At 37.7% G+C, this 21007-nt stretch overlaps 1 protein-coding gene across 1 annotated transcript in view; it reads right to left on the minus strand.

Annotated features, from left to right (window-relative positions):
- The window catches only part of Hook1 (hook microtubule tethering protein 1), a 48024-nt gene extending 27988 nt beyond the window's left edge, over positions 1–20036 (minus strand). Inside the window, exons 1-7 of the mRNA XM_052716283.1 lie at positions 19724–20036; positions 13782–13867; positions 7954–8026; positions 5766–5816; positions 4701–4833; positions 1950–2017; positions 739–801 (exon numbers count right to left, since the gene is read on the minus strand). Of these exons, the coding sequence (XP_052572243.1) occupies positions 739–801; positions 1950–2017; positions 4701–4833; positions 5766–5816; positions 7954–8026; positions 13782–13867; positions 19724–19786 (537 nt within the window). The 5' untranslated portion in view covers positions 19787–20036. The remainder of the gene's footprint in view (positions 1–738; positions 802–1949; positions 2018–4700; positions 4834–5765; positions 5817–7953; positions 8027–13781; positions 13868–19723) is intronic.
- Positions 20037–21007: the final 971 nt, after the last annotated feature.

The following is a 21007-nucleotide window of genomic DNA, read 5'->3' on the forward strand; positions in this document are numbered from 1 at the left end:
TGGTACATATTTTAAGTTATTAGAGATTATAATTTTTTAATTTCATTGCAGAAAATATATAAAAGTATGCTTATACTTAAACAAAATTTCTATCAAAAAATAAATCTGAAATACTCTTTAAGATATCTAATATTATCCCTGGTTGGGGGGTGGGGAGCCAGAGGCCTATAAAAGAAATACCTAAAAATGCATTTGGCCTCTCCTTTCACCCTCTCTCTTTCCCTGGACCACCCTCATCAGGTTACAGAAAGAGAGAAGTAAACTTTATCCTATGTAAAAAGTACTTCACAGGATCCTCACTCTTGGAGCTACTTCTTTAATCTCAACAAAAGGATTAAAATTGTGTGTGCGTGTGTGTGTGTTGTGTGTGTGTGTGTGTGTGTGTGTGTGTGTGTGTGTGTGTGTGTGTGTTGTGTGTATCAGTATTGAAACCATAATAAAAATTTTAGAGATTTAAAAAATTATCTACTGTTTAATAGTATAACCATACAGAATGGGCCACATAACTATTACAGGCCAACTGGAATATTTAGTGTCACTGACTCTTGGAACATGATCACAGAAAACACTACCGCTGTCACTACTTCCATACATTAGCAAACATGTATCGATATCCAAGTGGGATCTTACAGCAAGTCCCACGGAGGGATCACTGCACACGAGTTCACCCTTTGTGAAATAACTGGAAGGGGAACCATGTCACTGCTGTCAGCTCTCCTCACACAATGAAAATCTTACCTGCTGCTCTAATTCTCCAATGGTGTCACTTGCAGGAGAGCTCACGATTTCTTTACTCATCAACTAGGAAGTTAAAATAGCAAAGTTAAATACAATTGTGCAATCTTTATGAAAATCTATTTACCTGAAGTATTATAAATTGATTCATATTTAGCTTTCTCTTGTCTTAATTTAATGAACCTTAGAACATTAACCAGATAAAAACTTCATTAGAGGTAGAACCAAGTAAGAATGTTCAAGCATATTAATGATAAGATTAAGAATAAATTACAATCCAAGTTTTAGGAGACATTACTGATGATAAACACAAATACATTTTTTAAATAGGGGACTCTTTCATTTCTTCTCTCTTATTCTTTTTCTAGTCAGCATTCTCATGAGGTAGATTAAGCTTGTGATCCTTCTTCAAGAGCAAGGACTATAGGGTATACCATCATGCCTCTCTTAAACAATGACTCATATATCATAAATTAATGCTTTTCACCCAAGATTTATAACTGGAATTAAGAATCAATACTGAACCCTAAGAATTTGATATCCTTCTAGTATATCTGATGTAATAATAATCTTAAATTCTTAAATTCGGGTTATTTGACTCCAAAATCTAAGTGTTCACAAGTCTAAAGTTCTAAACGCACATGATACAGACACACTGAGGTTTCACCCTTCCTAATGCTGCTGCCCTTTAACACAGTTCTTTGTGTTGTGGTGACCCCAACCATAAATTTTCATTTCTACTTCATAACTGTAAATTTTTTTACTGTTATAAATTATAATGTAAATATCTGTGTTTCCCAATGGTCTTAGGCAACCCAAGGGCTCGCGCCCCACAGCTGAGAACTATTGCACTGGTGTCAGGAACATTGTCCTAGCTGGCAGGAAGAAGAGAGGAAATGGAACATCCCACAAGCAGTAGGGTTGAATACTTTGCTTTTATTAGTAGAGGGTATTGAAAAGAACCTTAAGAGACTGGGGACTTAGATCTGTGGAAGAGCATCTGCCTAGCCATCACTAGAAACTGGGTTCTATGCTGAACTCCAAATTAAAATAAAAGTACTTTAAAATATCAATTATCAGATGACTTATAGAATTAGAGGTTCTAAAGTTGGGCTTGAAGGCTTTTAACATTTTTTAACGGTTAAAAAAATTTACACAGTTTTACATAATTTGGTTCAGGGTTTTCATACGCATGTGAACGTAGTATCACTTACCTCCTGAATTGCAGTCATGACCACATGCTGAACAGATTCTTCCAGGGTCATTATATTTTTAATATGCTCTATAAACAAAAAATTAAGTTTGACATAAAATTTGTTCTATACAATTTAACTACCCAATAACCAAAGTGTGAAAATTAATTAAGCATAAATGATTCTTCATGCAATATACTACTTCACTAATATGTCCATTAAAAGCAAGATGAAAATTTTTACCTTTAGTAATTTAAATTTAGCCAAAGAAGAAACCCTTTAATTTTTCTAAGTAAAAGAAAAATAATACAAGTAACATTAAAACCATTGATAATAACTATCCAATTTTAGATCCAGAAATTATTGTTGTACTATCTGCATCTCAGGAAGGCTTTCAAAGGTATATGTGCAGCTTCCCACAACACCTGTTCAGCATCCACTAATTCTTGAGATGTTTAAAGCTTTCCAGACACATATAGGAAGTAAAGGTGATTCGTTCAGACAAGAAATGAGGAACCTTAATCAAAGAATGCCTCAAAGATGTGCAGACTTAAGTCCACTTCAACTATACGTTCTTCCCCCAACTACTGTCCTCAAATCCAATACTTCTGTGCTTTACTGATTCTTTTAGACACTCCTGTAAGCTCACCTACCACCCAGGCCCACAGCAGGGTCTTGGGTTGGCCCACCCTAACATCTACCCCACTTGATGGGGCTGGTAAAGGGACTGGTCCTATGGAATGACACCAGCAGGATCTGCAGGACTCAGAGTAGCCACAGGATATCCCAGAGTTTTGGTGAGGGTCCAGTGATGACTGTGTATCAGAAGAGGCCTTGAACCAGACCCACAGTGATTCATTTCAATGAACATTTGCTGGTAAAGCAGATTGGACAAAAGGGTATATACAAAAGGGTATATAAGTGACACACCACTCCCAATGCCACCAGGATGAATGAAGAGGTGTGGGGTTTTTTTGTTTGTTGTGTTCTTGTTTTTGTTTGCTTGCTTTGTTTTTTTTTTAATTTTCTTTTGGGGGGTGCTGCAGAAGTGAGGGGAGGATATGGGTGGACTGGGAGGTAAGTGGAATTAGGGTGCATGAAATTCCCAAAGAATCAATAAAGAAATTATGTTTAAAAAAATCTTCCCCTTTGAGAAGGGTATTACAATAACGAAGCCAGTCCTCCCTTCAAACCACAAATGTACAGAAGGTGTTTTATTCAACAACTTCATTTCTTGTATTTTTTGTTTTTGTTTTTCCTATTTTCATTCCTTCTGCAGCTCTGAGGATGGAATCCAGCTCTGCATATGACAGATGAGAGTTCTACTACTAAGCCACATCCTCAGCCCACTAGTAGTTTTTTATTTAACTATACAAACCTAATTGCTAACGCAGACACATATTTTGAAAGTGAAACTGTTTCTTTGTATGTACTGCTTACTAAACTTTCACTTATATCTCCAGGAACTGAATTTCCTTTCAAAACTATGAAGACAAGAATACTTAATAATGCTTAGGCCTAAATTACGAATGAGATAGTATGTTAAAATTTGCAGGATACAACAAAATCAACACTAGAGAAAATTGTAGCTTGGACTTTCAATCATGGCTTAAAATAAAAGCATGATGAATTTATAAGAAAATGGAAGAATGCAATACTAGAAATTAATAAATACTAAAATGAAATAGAATCAAAGCCAACGTTACTTCTCTGAAAATGAATCATGTCTGAAATTTTGGAAACATAAATTAGGGAAAAAATATGCTATAAATAACCAGAAACTAAAAAAGAAGTATTAATCAAAAAATAAAAGGAACCAAACTGTAACAAAAAGTACTAGATTTTAAAGCTCAATTATTCCTTTTCAAATTCTGAACAGCCAGGAACCTATATGAGTAAAAATTCTTACTTCTCACAAAAACAAACAAAAAAACCCCCACAATATATAGATCTTTACTGTCCCCTGGCACTAAATATAGAAAAAACAACTACGTGCCCTCTGAAAAAAGTAACTACTAAATACAGACACTAATAGGAAAGTTTTATGGTGTGTGTGTGTGTGTTTATAAACTTAAATTGAGTTTATGTTATTTTATATTTCTAGAGCTTGAACTTACTGAATTTATCTATCCTGTATCCTTTCTTGAAGATGAAGAAGTCTTTATGAAGGAAGTGCCCTAAGACCAAGCTTTGGTCAAACCACACAGAAGTAGTATCAAAGCTCTTCTCATCTAAGATACACAAGTCTCAGTGCGAAGGAGATTCAAGTCTACTCAGTTCACCATTTTTATGACAGTTTATGCTCAGTAGTACACAGATTACTATGCTTATATATACTAGTGTAATGCACCAGTTCCATTAATATGTGCACTACTCCACTTCTCAAAAACCAATAGTAGACAGGTTTCTTCTAAACAGCAGGTATTATTTGAAGAAGTTTAGATTATAATTAGCTGAATATTTTATTATGAAAAATTAAATGAACCTAAAATTCTACCTTATTAACTACCCAGTGTGTCCTAAACACCAGATATCAAACTATTTGAAGTAAATATGCTTAATTTAGCCACTGACCACCAGAATACAAGACACTCAAGAGCTGCAGCATATTAATGACAGGGAGGTCTAGAATTTAGATTTAGTTTATTGCAGGGTAATTTCAGCCACACAGTAGTAGGAAGATAACATCTTCCTGTAAAAGTCACCACTGAGGACTAGCAAAGTAGAATGTTTCTAGAAAGTGGGTCCCTCAAATGACCACAACTCACTTACCTTGCTTCCTTTCACAGTTGACCGCACAGCCTAGAATAAGCTGAAGCAACCTTCCAAGCTCCACAGGGTCTGAACACTCAGTTATTTGGTTTAAATCAGGGATAAGTTCTTCAGAAATCTGCTGCCCCAAAAACTGAAGAATCAAAATAATAAATTAGATCACTCAGTTAAGTAGTCTACAAAGAATTTTATTATTTAAAAAAAAATAATTTAAAGTAAGTTCATGAAAGAACTCAAATAAATTAAGATATGACAAGTCAGTAATATTGACAAAAACTAAGTAAGCAATATCCTGGCTACTCCGCAATATTCAGAGTCAATTGTATTTGGTTTTTATTTGACCTCACTATCAAAAACAAAAACAAAAACAAACAAACAAAAAAACAAAACAAGGATTTGTTAAGAAGGACCTAGGTTATCTTACTCTAACAAAAATGCTTTCCCAGTAAGTAGTAAACAGGATTATGCTAGCCCAAAATATAAAGGCAATATTATTAATAAAGGTAAAATTATTTATACAACCTGAAGAGAAGTCAGATTATCTGAAGAATATTTGTAATAGTACGTATCACTTAGAGTTACAACATAATCCACTGTACTTTTACAAATGAAAAACAAATCCAATGGATTTGACTTTTTCTGTCCCTTCCTTATTTTCTTGACACTTCTTATGAAGTTTCTAAGGATTCTGGATGCATAGAGCACCCAGAAAATTCTTATAGCAGTATTAAAACTTTTACAAGGAACTTTCAAGTTTATTTCCGTGACATTAAAAAACAGAAGAAAACTTCTTAAATAACAAAATCAGTTCAAAGGCCACCAATTATTATACAATAAATTCTATTTGTAAAAATAATTTAGAGTACCAAAATGAGAGCTATCTTTTCTTGCTTTTTTGGAAATCCAATGCATTTAAGCTTTAAACCTCACCATTTCCACAAAAATTCTGAGTGCTCTGAAAGTGGCAATATAATTATTGTAATTATGAATTTCATTACAATATAATGCTATAAACAAGAAGTCAAGCAACTACAATTTTTGTTTAAAATCAGGTATTTCTAGTACCTCATGATAATAACTTGTAATTCCATGGAGGACTTTCTTTAAGTTACTAGCCTAAAGTAGAAAAAAAAGAAAAAATAAATGCTTGTTTCATGTTAATAATGAAAGACATACACAAAGGCGAGAGACAATCACATTCCCAATAAAAAGAAAACATTATCAAATTCCTCACCAAGAAGAGAGAAAAATATGTAAGAAACCTAATAAAAAATTCAAAATACTCATATGAAATGAAAATATCAGAATTTATTATTATCAATACTGGAAATCATAATCATCCATGGAAACTTAGGGATGCCTCCCTATGTAACTGATGGGAAAATTAAATAGAACATACATAAAATATACACTGCACTATCAGCAAATTTGTCACAAGACATGTTTAGGGAATGAGGATGTATACTGCTTTCAGGTGCACTTGGAGCACTCACTAAGACACAATATATATGAGAAAGCAAGGCTGTCATCTGTCCCAAGAACCCATACAAAGGTGGGAAGGGAGATCAAACTTCCCAAACTTGTTCTCTGACCTCCACACACACGACGTAGCATGTGCACACTCCAAACACACAACATATGCACAATAATAATAAAATATTTTATAATGTATGGAATGTGTAAGACAGTGTTTAATATTAGGACAAAAATAGGACTAACAATTATTATTTAAACCTCTTCAAGAAGCAAGATAAAGAAGAGCATGTGTAAACAATAAAAAGAGAAGTAAATGAGGAAATCAATTAAATAAATAAAAATTTTTAAAATATAAAACTGAAAAATAAGCTAGATATTATTAAGGAAAAATATAAAAATTTCCAACATCAGAAAAGAATGGTAAGACATCATTACAGAAGGCTCAGTGATTAAGAACACTGGCTGCTCTTTTAGAGGTCTCTGATTCAATTCCCAGCATCCATGTGACTGCTTACAACTGGTTATAACTCCAGTTCCAGGGGACCTGATGCTCTCTTCTCGCCTCTGCATACATAAATGTCCATGGTACCCATACATGCAGATAAAACTCTCATACATACAAAATAATAAATTTAAAATATTATATATATACATTTGTTCATTAGCATAGTACTATAGTAGTACTATTAAAAACTATATGACATAAATTAAACATCCTTTATGAAACAAACACAGGTCCCACAAGTCACAAGAAACCCAAAAGAAGTAAAGGGACTTAAAAATAGAAAATTGTTTGCAGATAAAATTAAACACCACACACACACACACACACACACACACACACACACACACACACACACACACAATTTCCACCATGGAATTTTCTTCCAAAGAAATTAAGTAAAGATTCATGCATATAGTAAAGTCTAAGTAAAGATTTACTACTATAGCCTAAACTAAAAATAATACAAATATCCTACCAGATGAATAGCTAAACAAAAACTGCATATCAATGTAGTACACAACAATAAAGACATAATGATTAATACAGGCAACACAGATGAATCTCAAAATCATTATACTGAGTAACTGAAGTCTACATACACAAACAGTGCACTGTTTGGTTGCATTTATACAGAATTCTAGAAATCAGAACTCAAGTGACCCAAAGCAGACCCACAGCCATCAGAAGCCAGTCATTGGGTGAGGATTAACTGAAAAGAGACCAAAGTGTAAGTTCTAGGATGGCAGAAAAGCTTTGTAAATATACATGGTATTTATCTATGGGTAAACTCGGTCTCCTAGTTACTTTGTTATTGCATGATAACAGAAAAGCAAGCTGGGAGAAATCAGGGCAAGAACTCAAACAGCAGTAGTGGCAGAAACCTTGGAGGATAGCTGCTTAATGACTTGCTTTCAAGTCCACATCCATTCAGGCTGCTTTCTTAAACCTCCCAGGACCACCTGCCCAGGGGTGGCACTGCCCCCAGTGGGCCGTGCCTGCCCACATCAATCAACAATGAAGAAAAAGACCACCAGACATGCTTACAGGCCAATGCTTATGGAGGCATTTCCTTTTCAATTCAGTTTCTGTCCTTCAAGGTAACTCTAGTTTAAGTCAGGTTGACAAAAACTGACTGGCACAATATGTGTTAACTCAAATTGAAAAACGCACTCATGAATTAAACTTTTTAAAAAGCACTGAGTTGAGTTCAGTACCACTGTTAAGAGCTCTGCTTGCATCATGTGTTCTCTCCCCACATCCATTTCTGCATACCTTTATTCTCCAGTTGTCTCCAACATCATCTTTAATTCGGCTTAACCAAGAATCGTTGAACCAGGCTACGTCACTAAAAAATATAAAAGCTAAACTTTAGAATGATTTTGTAACATGAAAAACAAAACTGAATCAAGGTATAAAGTAGTTATAGTTCAAAATCCATCCTTAGTAAGATTAGCAGTAATTTAAATGAAGCCTTTAAATGTTTTGTGATTATGAAATTTTAATTTGGAATTTCCTTCCCACATTGTTATTTAAGACATTAGCAATCCCAATTAAACAAGCACTTAATAAATATTCTGCAGTAGGCATTCTGCTACCAAGCCTGAAAAAAGTACACAGAAATCCAATACTTTGAGGTGTCTACCATACATGGAGTGCTCAATCTGTGTGAGGTACTACTTCATTTAAATATCGTAGTAATTTGGCCAAGGATAAGCTATGCTCAATCTCCCTATTTAGGGAACAGAGGAAAGGGGCAAAGTAATTTGCCTCAGGTGACACTGGTACATGGCAAAACCTCAAATTAGTTTATTAGGTATGGTTAAATAAAATGTTTAAATGAAGAAATCTACAAAGCTAAATACTAAAAACATGTTTTCATTAGAAATAAAGCTCTATGTTAATACTGAAGATTGAGACAAACGAGTAACAAACAAAAATATGATGAATTTAATGGGGTTTTGAACATACAATATAGACAGAGCATATTAACAGACTATATTCTATTTGGAAGCCTTGTCTAAGGGGCTGAGCAAGATCAATATAAAAATTGACTACTCACTGACTTATAGAGAAATAGCTATTAAAGAAGTAAAGAGCACAAATAACTGAAAGACGAGGTGATAGACACTGAGGCCTAAGTCACCTTTGATCCCTTTGCAAGGCCTCAGGCTCTGAGACAAGTAGACTTGTACTTTACAGATAAACTAATATGGGGTGGGGGACCCTATCCCAGGCCAGATCTTGAAGGAAAAAAAAAAGGAGGAGGAGGAGGAGGATGAAAAGGAAACAGAAAGCAGAATATACTGCACTGTGAGAACTCAGATTTCTCTGCTCCAGCTGTTCTGGTACAGAGGGGGTCACTCTGGCTGGGGAAGCAAAATATGGCTTCCCCATTTTCAATTCATTTACTTAAGAGTTCCTAACTGCCCAATTTCTCCTGGTTGCTAAGATTACAGTTACAAAAACAATGTAGTTGAGTGCATGCTGCTAGCCAGGTGTTTATACAAAATGATTCAATGAGTCAAAATTGTCAAAAACTTTCTTTTAATATCAGAGATTAAGTAATATAACGTCCCAGGTATGGCAGGTGTGATGGGTAACTTTATCAGTCAACTTTTCTGGGTCACAATACCAAATATTTGGTCAATCACATCTAAATGCTGCTACAATGACACTTGTAGATACAACTTAGGTAAGCAGGTAAGGAGAGTAGATAACCCTGGGGAAAGTGAGTGGGCCTCTCCCAGTCAAAGGACTGAGGAGGAAGCCAGACTTCCCTGCAGGAAAGAGTAAATCTCAGCAGCAGACTTCTCTCTGACTCTGGTTCTCCACCCTGCTGACCTATTCTGCTCTGCAAGCCTGTACAGGTAAATGAACCAGTCCCTTAAAATAAACATACACACACTCACACACACCCCACTCTTGGTACTGCTACTCTGCAGCCCTGACTACTACACCAATCTCCTCACCGACCTTTCCCTCAAAAATAATCTAAGTTTAGCAGTCTATGCTGCTAATTACCTTCAAAAATTAAATCTACAGATTAACCTATTTTCATTACTTAGTTCTTCCCCAATTCCTCACCTCTTCTTAAAACTTTCTTATGTTTCTTTCCATTCCTATCAATTTTAGTCCTAAGAAATACTTCTTCTTTCTCCATAATATCCTTGATCCTGCCTTCTTACAAGCAAATTCACCCTTCTGGAAGAATTAACATTGAGCTAATCTTCCCACCAGTTAAACCTGATGTTCAACCTCAGAAACTTTGTACTTTTTTTTTTACACTGGCACATCATCTATATGACTTAAATTTTTATTTTTTTTCATTTATCAGAACTTGAATGACATTTAAAAAACACCAAAAAGAGAAGATGACAGGAGTTAATGAAGAAAAATACAATCCAATTATTTTCTAACAAAAACTAAGCAAAAATCATTACATTATGTTTAATTCCATCCAGGATGTGTCTTCAAAAATTTTAGCAGCTAACTGGAGGGAATAATTACATTTCTACTTACTAATAAAAATTGTATTGCCTTCGATCGATGCCCCAAGACTACTGTTGAATTAGAATCTATCAAAAGGACTTAAGGTACTGGATTTCTATTGTTACCATTGAATAAACACTGGCTTTGGAGTCAGACTAAATTAATACAAATCTCAGCCTTACAATTTTATTCATTGACTTCTAAAAGTAGCTCTCTACATCCTCACTCCTCATGGATAAACTGGACATAAAAATAATAAATAATACGGTGTAAAGAAAAAACTTAAATCAGGCATGAGAAGATGGCTCAGTGCATAAACACATGTGCTTGAGTTCAGATCTGTGGCGCCCATGTAAAAGTTCAGTGCATCAGTACACATCTATAACCCAGTGCTGGGTGTGAAGTGGGGGCAATCCTAGGAACTCACTGCCAATCAGGATAGCCAAAATGGTGAGCTCCAGGTCAGAGACTAGCCTGTTTCAAAACATGAGGTAGAGAATGAGAAAGGAAAATACACATCAACCTCTGGCTCCATAAGCACACAACAGACAACTGCACAAGCACAGACACACACATACAAATAAGCCATATAATGGGACCTATAATGATATATTTAGTAAGTACTCAGATACCGGCTAGTATGGTTTATCATCTCACTGCTCAAATACCTGCAAAATGAAAAATGAATGATAAAGGCTTAATATTTCAATTCTGTACCATACTTGTCTTTGCAAAAGACACTCAGTCAAAGACAATAAAAACCCGCATATATTATGTGGCTGGTCAACTGACAAAGTAGGGGGAGTGGATACATTCTTGGTAGCAGTATGGAGAACCACATTTTCCAAAAAGACATGTTTCAGTTTTAACTTTGTGCCTATAAACGTGACCTTGTTTGGAAAAGATCATATATTGATTTAGAATGAGTCCATAAGATTAGTGTCCTTAAAATGGAACAGATATGGCTGCAAACAGAGAAGCTAAGCAGAGGCACAGTGACCCTAGAAATGCCCAGGACTGCCAGAAACTGGAAAGGGCAAAGAAGATCCTCTCGCAGAAGCTCTGGAGTGAGGACAGCCCACCCAACAGCTTAATTTAGTCTTCTAACTACAGAAACTGTAAGAGAATAAAGTTTGGTTGGGTTAAGCTATTCAGCCTGTGGCATTATTACAGCAGCCCTAGAGAACTAACACAGTTATAGGTGCATCCCTCCCGCCCCAGTGCACAACTTCTTTTTCCACAACTGCACCTTCTACATGCATTTTTAAAGGAGTGCACATATTATATATCCAAGCTAAAGATAAGGAACTACAGAAGCCATCACTAAGTCAATGGATCCCCATGGCTAATCTTATAGTTTAAACAACTGTTTAAGATCTTATTATATAAATGTATACCTGCCTCAGATAAAATGATTATCTAAAATGCTGCCTTTTCTTTAAAAAGCAGAATTTATCTTCTCACCTTTATTAACAACTTCCATGTGATTTGGTATGAATCATCAGTAAAATTTATTATAAATGTTACCATATACAGTACTTTGAAACAGTCAAAGAAATATAATGAAATTAGTCTTTTTATTAGGATTATGATTCTTTGATCCAAATGAGTAAAACTTATTCTTGGAAGTCTTACTGGCCCACATACAAACTTCTAGAAAAGGTTTTAAAAAAACAAAATAAATGTTACTTAGATGATAAGGAGGTTAAAACATCAAAGAGTACAACAAAACAGGCAAATTAAAAGTGGGAGATTTTAGGGGGACAGGCAGACAGCGTGGACCTATTTTAGGTCACTGATCATTTGTTTAAGGAAGAAACCTTTCTTATTAAGTAACTTATTTTCCCTGAAATATAAAAGCTATCCAAAGACAATAACATGCACATGAACAAGGAAAGAGAGAGAGAGAGACAGAGGCAGAGACAGAAAGACAGAGAGAGCAAGAGAGTAAAAATCTGACGTGGAAAAGAAAGCTATGGAGACACTAGATATCATTTAGATAAAATGCACCTGGTGCTACTCCAAACTGCTGGCAAATCTGGGAGATCAAACAGCAACACACAACACACCAAGGAAAGACCCTATAGCATAAAGCCATTGAGCTCATCAAAACAAAGAGAAATGTCGTCTTTGGCAAAGTATGGTATCTCATGTCTATAACCCAAGCAGTCTAGAAGCTGAAGCAGGAGGACTGCTCCAAGCATGAGGCAGCCTGGAATACACAGTAAGTTCTAGATCAGTCTAGATTAGAGTGAAACTCTGAAAAAATTCAAAAAGGAAAAAGAAAAACAGGCCTAGTTTAGGGGCCAATGATGTCTTCACATAGTACTGTTAAGAAGTGAATGGATAGACATCTTTTATTCATACCAGCCAAAAAGTATTACAATGAAAGCAGCAAGATAGACATTCCATCATGGCATCCTCAAATCAAGAAGTACCATGTTGGCTTTGGTCAAGTAGATGGTTTTAAAACAAGATAAAAATGAAACAAATACTTTAAGAAAGTGGGGAAGTAAAGAGTATTTTTCAGTATCTGAAGAAATGTTAACATGTTTTGAGTTAAATCTGCATACTCAAATTAGATAATTTTGAAAATGCCAAGTCATTAAAATTTTAAAATAATCTCAATCTGTTTTTCTAGGAATGGCATAGAGATTCTTGTTGCTCTGTCTACAGAGTTTTTAAGTCAGTTTCATCTTTTCATCTTGTAGATGGTGGGAAGAAGTCAATTTAACAATCTCTGAATGGAGAACAATGAAGTCAAGATAGGATTCTGGTCTCTTTTTAAATAGTTATATTAAAAATTGCCGGGCGGTGGTGGCGCACGCCTTTAATCCCAGCACTCGGGAGGCAGAGTCAGGCGGATCTCTGTGAGTTCGAGGCCAGCCTGGGCTACCAAGTGAGTTCCAGGAAAGGCGCAAAGCTACACAGAGAAACCCTGTCTCGAAAAACCAAAAAAAAAAAAAAAAAAAAAAAAAAAAATTCTTCCATCTATTATTTGTTAATATTTGTCAACCAAATTCCAAGGATTAAGATTGTAGTCTACAATATAAACTGTATCCTCAATAGTATAAATGGCTGATTCTGAACTCACAATTTTTAAATAATGTTTAGTGTATATTAACATACCCAAGGCCAGAATCTTAACTACTCAAGTCTTATCCATGCTTTGTAACTTCAAAGTCCATTAACTCAACATGATTATTGGTGGACTCACAAATTACTATTATTTCAAAATTAGATTTTTAATATAGTTCTTTTTCTAAATCATACCTACTGTGTTAACAGTCTCTAAGACTCTCTATATAAAGAACCGTCAAAAGAACAACCCACATCTGTAGGAAATGCATGTAAGTATATCATTCATTTATCCCTTTCTCCTTGAAGGATATATGAATGTTTATCAACCATTTGGCTAAAATAAGTTTTTATAAACAATCAAGGAATCATGAGGTGGTAAAATGTTCTTGTTCCCTGGTTGCAAGAATGCCTTGGTGCTGTATGTCTGACTATGTCTACTGGACAGGATGAAATTTCAATCACCTTTTTATGAGTGTTCTAGCTGCTATTGGGTTTACATTCTTATGAGGAATACTTCAGTCACTACTCACATTTGATGAAGAACTTGTGCCATGGTCACTCCATTAGTCAGCTGTTTGACATCTTGACAGGGTGAGGCAGTCTTGAATGTCTGCAGCTAAAATGACACAAATCACTTTACTGTTGTACTATCCCTAATAAAATAAATAATAGAAAGCAATTAAAATTGATTTTATTTTGTTTAAGTACAGATGGAAGACTCTATTTCTATAGCTGTGTAAAATTTGTATAAAATAAACACATTTTTACCTAAAATCAAGCCTAATATAGTAAACCACAGTGGTGCTATATATTAAATTATTCAGCATTTCTGAATAATACAAACTCTCAGATGTATCTACTGTAAGGAGAGCATCAGAGAAAGAACTTCAAGATAACTGAACAATTACTAGTTAAAATGTCACTGAAGTTTCTTGATAGGAAAAGAAGAGGTAGAAGTGTTAGTTCTGAAACTACTTATACCATATGAATGAGTTCTGAAAGAAACCAGGACTATCCAACAATTAGCCATAGAGCACAGACAGCTGAGCTATTTCAATCTAGGATGGCTTCAGCTATTGCTAACATTTCAGATCTTGATTTTAAAACTGTTTAGGAGGCCGACAAGATGGCGCTGCTGCTAAGTCTGATGGCCTGTGTGCAATCTCCAGAACTCACATGGCAGAAGGACAGAAACAACTCCTGCAAGTTGTTCTCTGACCTCCACACTCCAGCCGCAGCATATGTGCAAACAATTACACAAACACAATAAAGTAATTAGTAAATTAATGTAATTTTTAAAATTTCATGTGCACTTTAAGAGAGAAGTAGGATAATGACATCTTTTTCAAAACAGCAAATCCAAGATAAGAAAAATTTTATAAAGCAAAGTAAAAGCTAAAATAGATCATATAAATTTATAGAAATCTAACCTCTACCCATACTTAAATGAATTATGATTTTCTTTTTCTATACATATTTATTCCCTTCATTATTCACTTACTATCCCCAAGTTTACCAATTAACTATCAAAGTCCATAGACTTCTGTTCCAGGATAACTCACTATGATTTTGTGCATTTTGAGATCGACAAATCTGTCCCTGTTTTTTCTAATACAAAAGAGAGATGAATGGGAAGACTAAAGCTAGCTATTACTGCTTTTAAATCCCATGACGATACTTTCTTGAGCTCCTACTTGATGTGGGGCACTGTGGTACAAGATGAGTTACAAAGGCAAATCACCAGGTTCTCCCTCAAAGCTGCTATCATTAAAAATTACAAAAAAAAGAAAATGACACATGTCATGTTGAGACAACTTGATTAGTTCATATTCATAATACACATGAATTAATTTAATTAAAATTTGTAATTTAGAAAAGCCTTCTTGTAGAAAGTTCCTAGATGGGAGGGCTTGAGGGTTAAACAGCAAAACTTTGAAGTCAAGGGCCAGAGGAAGGAGCCCTCGGGAAATATGAATATTTTTATCATACACAGATAATAGAAAACATGACATTTTTAAGGAGCATGCATTTAAGTATCACTGGATTGTCAGTACAAAGGAGGATGGAGGAAGAGAAAAGACTGCCAACCAAGGGTAACGAAGAGACAGGCAGGGGTTAGGATGTTGAAGGACTGACGAACCCTCGGACTACATTTCATCCTGAGCAAAACCGTCTATGTAATGGGAGCAACTGGAAAAGTCTCTACCACAGAAGACAGTTAGGAGAAGACAGTGAAGGAGGGTGCACAATCACATCAGCATCTGCACATGGTTATGTGCTCAATGGTTACTAGACAATCTGGACTAAAAAGTCAAGTTTTCCTGAAGTGTAACAATACCTGTTCACTTGAAAATACATGTTCAAATCTCCAATAAGTCAGAAAGTTCACAATGGTTCTTGTACATGTTGGCTTTAGTGAAATAAGGAATCACAAAGGAGTGGTAGGGAAGAGAGAGATGCATTACAGATACAGAATATCACATGTTAGTCGGGCGGTGGTGGCGCACGCCTTTAATCCCAGCACTCGGGAGGCAGAGCCAGGCGGATCTCTGTGAGTTCACGGCCAGCCTGGGCTACCAAGTAAGTTCCAGGAAAGGCACAAAGCTACACAGAGAAACCCTGTTTCAAAAAACAAAAACAAAAAAAAAGTACGCAGAATATCACGTGTGCTTGTGTACAGGAGATGAGTTAGGAGGTTCCTGCAACCATCCTGTCTATAAAATGGACAGTACCAAGACACGTATAATGTGAACTCAGAATACAGAAGAAATGGGTTATATGAGATGTGAAACAAGAATTTTACAACTGGGTGGATACACAGGGAAGAGAAATTACAGTATCTTTAAAAGGAAAACATTGTAGCTACCATTTGCCAACATTTCCTATTTACATGCTAACTTTTCATATACAACTCAAAGACATATCATCAACATTTACAACATGGGTATGATTAGTGGCTTTAAAAGATCCACTTCAGAATATTAGGCAGAACAATCCTGGTAGGAGTCAGTGAGATGGCTCAGCAGTAAAAAAAAGCACTTGCTATCAACCTTGACTGAGTTCAATTCCTGGAACTCACATGGAGAAGAAGCTCCTTCAAGTTGCCCCATCTCCACATGTGCAATAACTGAACTTAAGAAGTTTGAAAAAGCAATGTAGACATACACATACGGTGAATCTACGAAATGCACTATGTTTAAAGCAACTTCTCCTCTTAACTGCAGATGGAAGTAGGTAACAGAATGTGATTTCACTTGGGTAAATTGAAAGGCTTTATAACCAAGAACAACAACTTTTCTTTAAAAATGAGACTGGCAAGATGGCTCAGTGTTAGGAGCCTTGCTGCTCTTCCATAGGAATAGGATTCAATTCCCATCACCCACATGGCAGCTCACAACCATCTTTTAACTCCAGTCTGAGAGGATACAATACCCATTTCTGGCCCCCGCCTTGGGCGCTAGGCATGCATGTAGTACATGTACATATGTGCGCATGTATGTGCACACGTGCGGGCGTGCGCGCGCGCGCACTCACACACACACACACACACAAACACAGAAATATTCAACACACACAGAAATATTCATACACATAAAAATAAATAAAATCTCAAAATATAATTTGATCAGCAATTTTCTCAGACTGCACATATATGTGCTTTTACTCTTTACCTGTTGAAGTTATAGCAAAAAAAAAAAAAGAATTATTAAAATTATCAGGCCCAATACCCTTAGCTATTGGTGAAAGTTTAATTCAAAAGTATTAAAAAAAAAAAAAAGACCTCACAACACTACAAATCAGAATGAAATTGGAAAACATTTCTTCAAACTTTACACATTCTTTCTCTTAGGTAAATTACACTATTTTTCTCTTTGACTTTGTATTTTCTAAGTGGCAATACATTCTAAGAATTATTTAAAAGAAACATCCAAATCATAAAATCTACCGCCGGGCGGTGGTGGCGCACGCCTTTAATCCCAGCACTCGGGAGGCAGAGCCAGGCGGATCTCTGTGAGTTCGAGGCCAGCCTGGGCTACCAAGTGAGTTCCAGGAAAGGCGCAAAGCTACACAGAGAAACCCTGTCTCAAAAAACAAAAACAAAAACAAATCATAAAATCTACCACTTAAAAAGTTACCAAAGAGACAGCCTTCACCTAGCCAGCTTCTCTTGATACTTCTGCTTCAGGTAAGACCTATCCCTGCTGTAAAAAGAGACAGCCTTCACCTAGTCAGCTTCTCTTGATACTTCTGCTTCAGGTAAGACCCATCCCTGTTGTAAAAAGCAGCACTACTTCCAGCCATCTTCTACCGGCACGGCTTGTCCCCACCGCAAGTTGTTTTTTTTTTTTTTTTTTTTTTTTTCCTTCAATCTTATAAACAGTGCTAGCTCTTCTCAAACACAAAATTACCTAGCATATTTGGGAACACCTTCCGAACCAAGGACAATCCCACAAATGTGTATTTTCTACTACTACCCTTAAGGCTATAGACAAAAGAGTTCATGTGTATTAATTACTACTAACGGCTCTTCCCTGAGTTTGGAATGCATTCCCTATGATTTCTACTCCTTGAAATCATGATGCAACTAAAAAACCAGAACGAGAAGTCTATACTAGTTAAAGGTGGAATACCATTCTTAGAGGGCAGAGGCAAGACAACTCTAGTTTGATCTAATATATTGAGATCCTAGTGAGTATTCTTCCTTTTAGGGTCACAGCAAAAGCAGATCAGGCAAGAGTTCTGTTGCCAAGTAGTCAACTACAAGATAATTTCAGAAAGGCCTGTCGGTCATAGTGAGTTCAAGGCTAACCTGGGCATCTTCAACTATGTATTATGTAGAAAGGAGGTTGAGGATACAGCTACATTGGGCAGAGCACTTGCGGAGACCCCTCCTTCAATTGGGGGGAAGGGCAGCAGAAGCAGCAAAGAAAAATAAATGATAAAACAATGTTCTAGAAGAGTTAGAAGGAATAGGTTTTAAAGCTAGACCCAAAGATAAGAAGGTAGTCTTTTGCCTAAAAGCCAAGATTCACCTCAAAGTAGAGCAAAGTAGTATGTGCATGAAGCTTCCTAAGGAGTAGAACTACAAGGTTATTCTCAATCACTGAGCTGGGCAGTGTTAGGGAGAAATGTGCATCTGGCCGTAACAGCCTGACACAAGACAGTAACCGTCTGTCAGTCATTCATTTTTCTCCAGTGTACAGCAGCCTGGGGGAGCACTGCAGAAGCCAAATGGCAACCAAGCCATCCTCTGTAATTCTTTATTTGGTTCACATTTTTTCAGATCTTGGGGAGTTTTGCCTTCCTTTGTAGTTACACATGGCTCTAAACTGGTTCCTGAGAGCCGAGCACAAAGTAGGAAGTTAATAAATACTGCTTTAAGAATGGATATGATCATAATATTTTAAAATACTGCAGTACGGTTTAAGAAAATCTTGTACTTGTGTTGACCTGATAGGGAAGTCCGTGACATCATAAAGAACCCAGCTTACCATTTCAGTCATGGTCAGAGCACAAAACTAGAGGCCTGGACACACCCTATGATTAGCCATTTGTTTTTAAACAAAGCAGATCATTAAAAGTAATACTGCCTTCTCTCTTGACAATCCTAAATAGAATAGCTAAACCTAAATGCTAATTTAAATGAACATGCAGACTGACAATGAGCTAAAATGCTTTTAAACCCTGAAATCCCAGCTACTGGCATTCTACTTAAAACTTGTCATTTAAGTTCAAAGTGCAAACGTTACTTCATTATTTCAAACACTCCCAGAGATCTTTTCCATTTGTCCTTTGGATTTACTCGCATTAGGAGATGGCTAGGCAATCTCTTGGAGAATGTAATCCTCCTGATCCAGTCTACTTACATTCCGGTCTGACAGACTGCCCTCCACAAAACTACACAACTGGGTTGAGCTGTGAATCATCAACAGTAGTTTGTGGGACGTCAAGTATTATCCTAGCACAATAAAGGGTAAGGAATCACACCTGGATGCCAGTTCTAGGCAATTTCAACAAGTTAGAAACCATTTTACCCATTGGAATAGTGGAAAAATCTGAGGACAGAGTCGGTCCCAAGCCTGCACCAATGAATCCTGCATATGCATCAAGCGTAAACAAACAAAAATGCCAATTATTTTTTAACTTTAAAAAAGAAAAGGTATTAAGAAGGGACGGGGAGGCAGAGAGAAAAAAAAGAAAAGAAAGAAAAAGAGCTCCGACATCAAAGGCAGGTTGGCCATCTCTCTTCAGCTGTCCTTATGCCATGGGTGCTGTGTGGGCCCAAAGGGACAGCAAGCTGGGAACCGAGGTGGCCAGCGCCTCCTAACCACCTGTGCGCGGTGGGGCGCTGTGGCTAGACGGAGAGCCCGGGCTCGGACAGGCTGCGGAGCAGGTGGACGTGGCAGCCGCAGGTCCCCGAGCTCAGCCCGCCCCGCGGGTGGCCTCGCCAGCAAGCTCGGACCACACTCACCCAGATGATGAGGCTGTCACACAGCGGCAGCTCGGGCTGTGGCAGCGGCTGCGGGTCCTCCATGGTCCGGGAACCTCGACGCCGCGCTCTCAGCGACGGACGCACCTCCGCCCGGGCCCGCGTCAACGACCTACGCGCCCGCCACCGGAGCTTGGCCGTCAGGCCTGGCGCCCGCGCCGCTCACGCGCGAAGCCTCACGCCGCCGACGTCGCGGCGCGACCGCCCCCCTCGCCCACCGCGTCCGTCCCGTGCCACGGCACCTGAGCCAGCCCCGCCCGCCGATCGCACACCGCGCGCTGAGTGACCTCCGCGAGCACCAGTCACAAAGAAGCTGGGCGCCCGCGAGGCCGGCAGGGCGGGAGGAGCGGGAATAGGTCGCGCAGAAGGGCTGCTGATTGGACACGCTCCAGGGGACTCTTGGCCAATCAAGGAGGGGCCAGCCCGGGGGGCGGCCGAGAGGAGTGGGAGTGGGTGGGTGGAGGTTTATGACCTGGCAGGTGCAGGGAGGGCGGGGCTGGGTGGGGGAAGAAGAGCGCGCCTGCGCGGGCTGGGGTGGCCAAAGGGTAGTAGTAGTGGGCGGCTCAAGGTGCAGCCCTCCCTCTGTCCTGGTTAGCACCTGTGCAGATCCGCGCTCAGCTGCCAGCGCCCTCACAGGTCCCACGAGAGCACTGGTGGAGTGAAACCCCCAGAGGAAGGAGGAACCGCTTTCCTCCTGGGCCTTCTTTGGGAAGAAATGTTTGAATTTGAAGACATGACCAAGAAAGGTGTTTCCTTAGGAAAATACAGACCCTCCACGCTGGCAAAGAAGTGCTCACAGAATCACAGGTTGTGACTGATTTCATTTTAAATGGGGCAACGGGGAAAGCCATTTTCAGATAGCGTAATGAAATAGCGTTCAAAAAGCATAGGTGGTATCTGTGTACCCTGCCCCCTCTTTTTGGGTTCACTGAGAATGTTGGTGGCATGCCAACGAGATAGCTTGTGTCTTTATTGGAAGGGAGTAGAATATTCTTGCTCTTGGTTCTCACCTCTTCATTTATTCATTAATCCAGCAGCCCATATTCTGAATTAAGCTAGTGGCTCATTTAAATCACGGTGATTTTTATATTTAGACATGGAACAAAACTGTTGGATGATAAATTATAAGCCCCCAATATAAATCAGTCTCATTTTAAAAATACAGTGTGGGCGTTTGTTGACTCCCTTGATGCTATCTCAGAACTTTTGTAAAGTGTTTTGAGTTGCTTTAATATTCTGGGCACTGTAAACAGTAATGTAACTTCA

Source organism: Peromyscus californicus, unplaced genomic scaffold (genome assembly GCF_007827085.1).
Source record: "Peromyscus californicus insignis strain IS unplaced genomic scaffold, ASM782708v3 Scaffold_5__1_contigs__length_169319896, whole genome shotgun sequence".
Classification (NCBI taxonomy): Eukaryota; Metazoa; Chordata; class Mammalia; order Rodentia; family Cricetidae; genus Peromyscus; species Peromyscus californicus.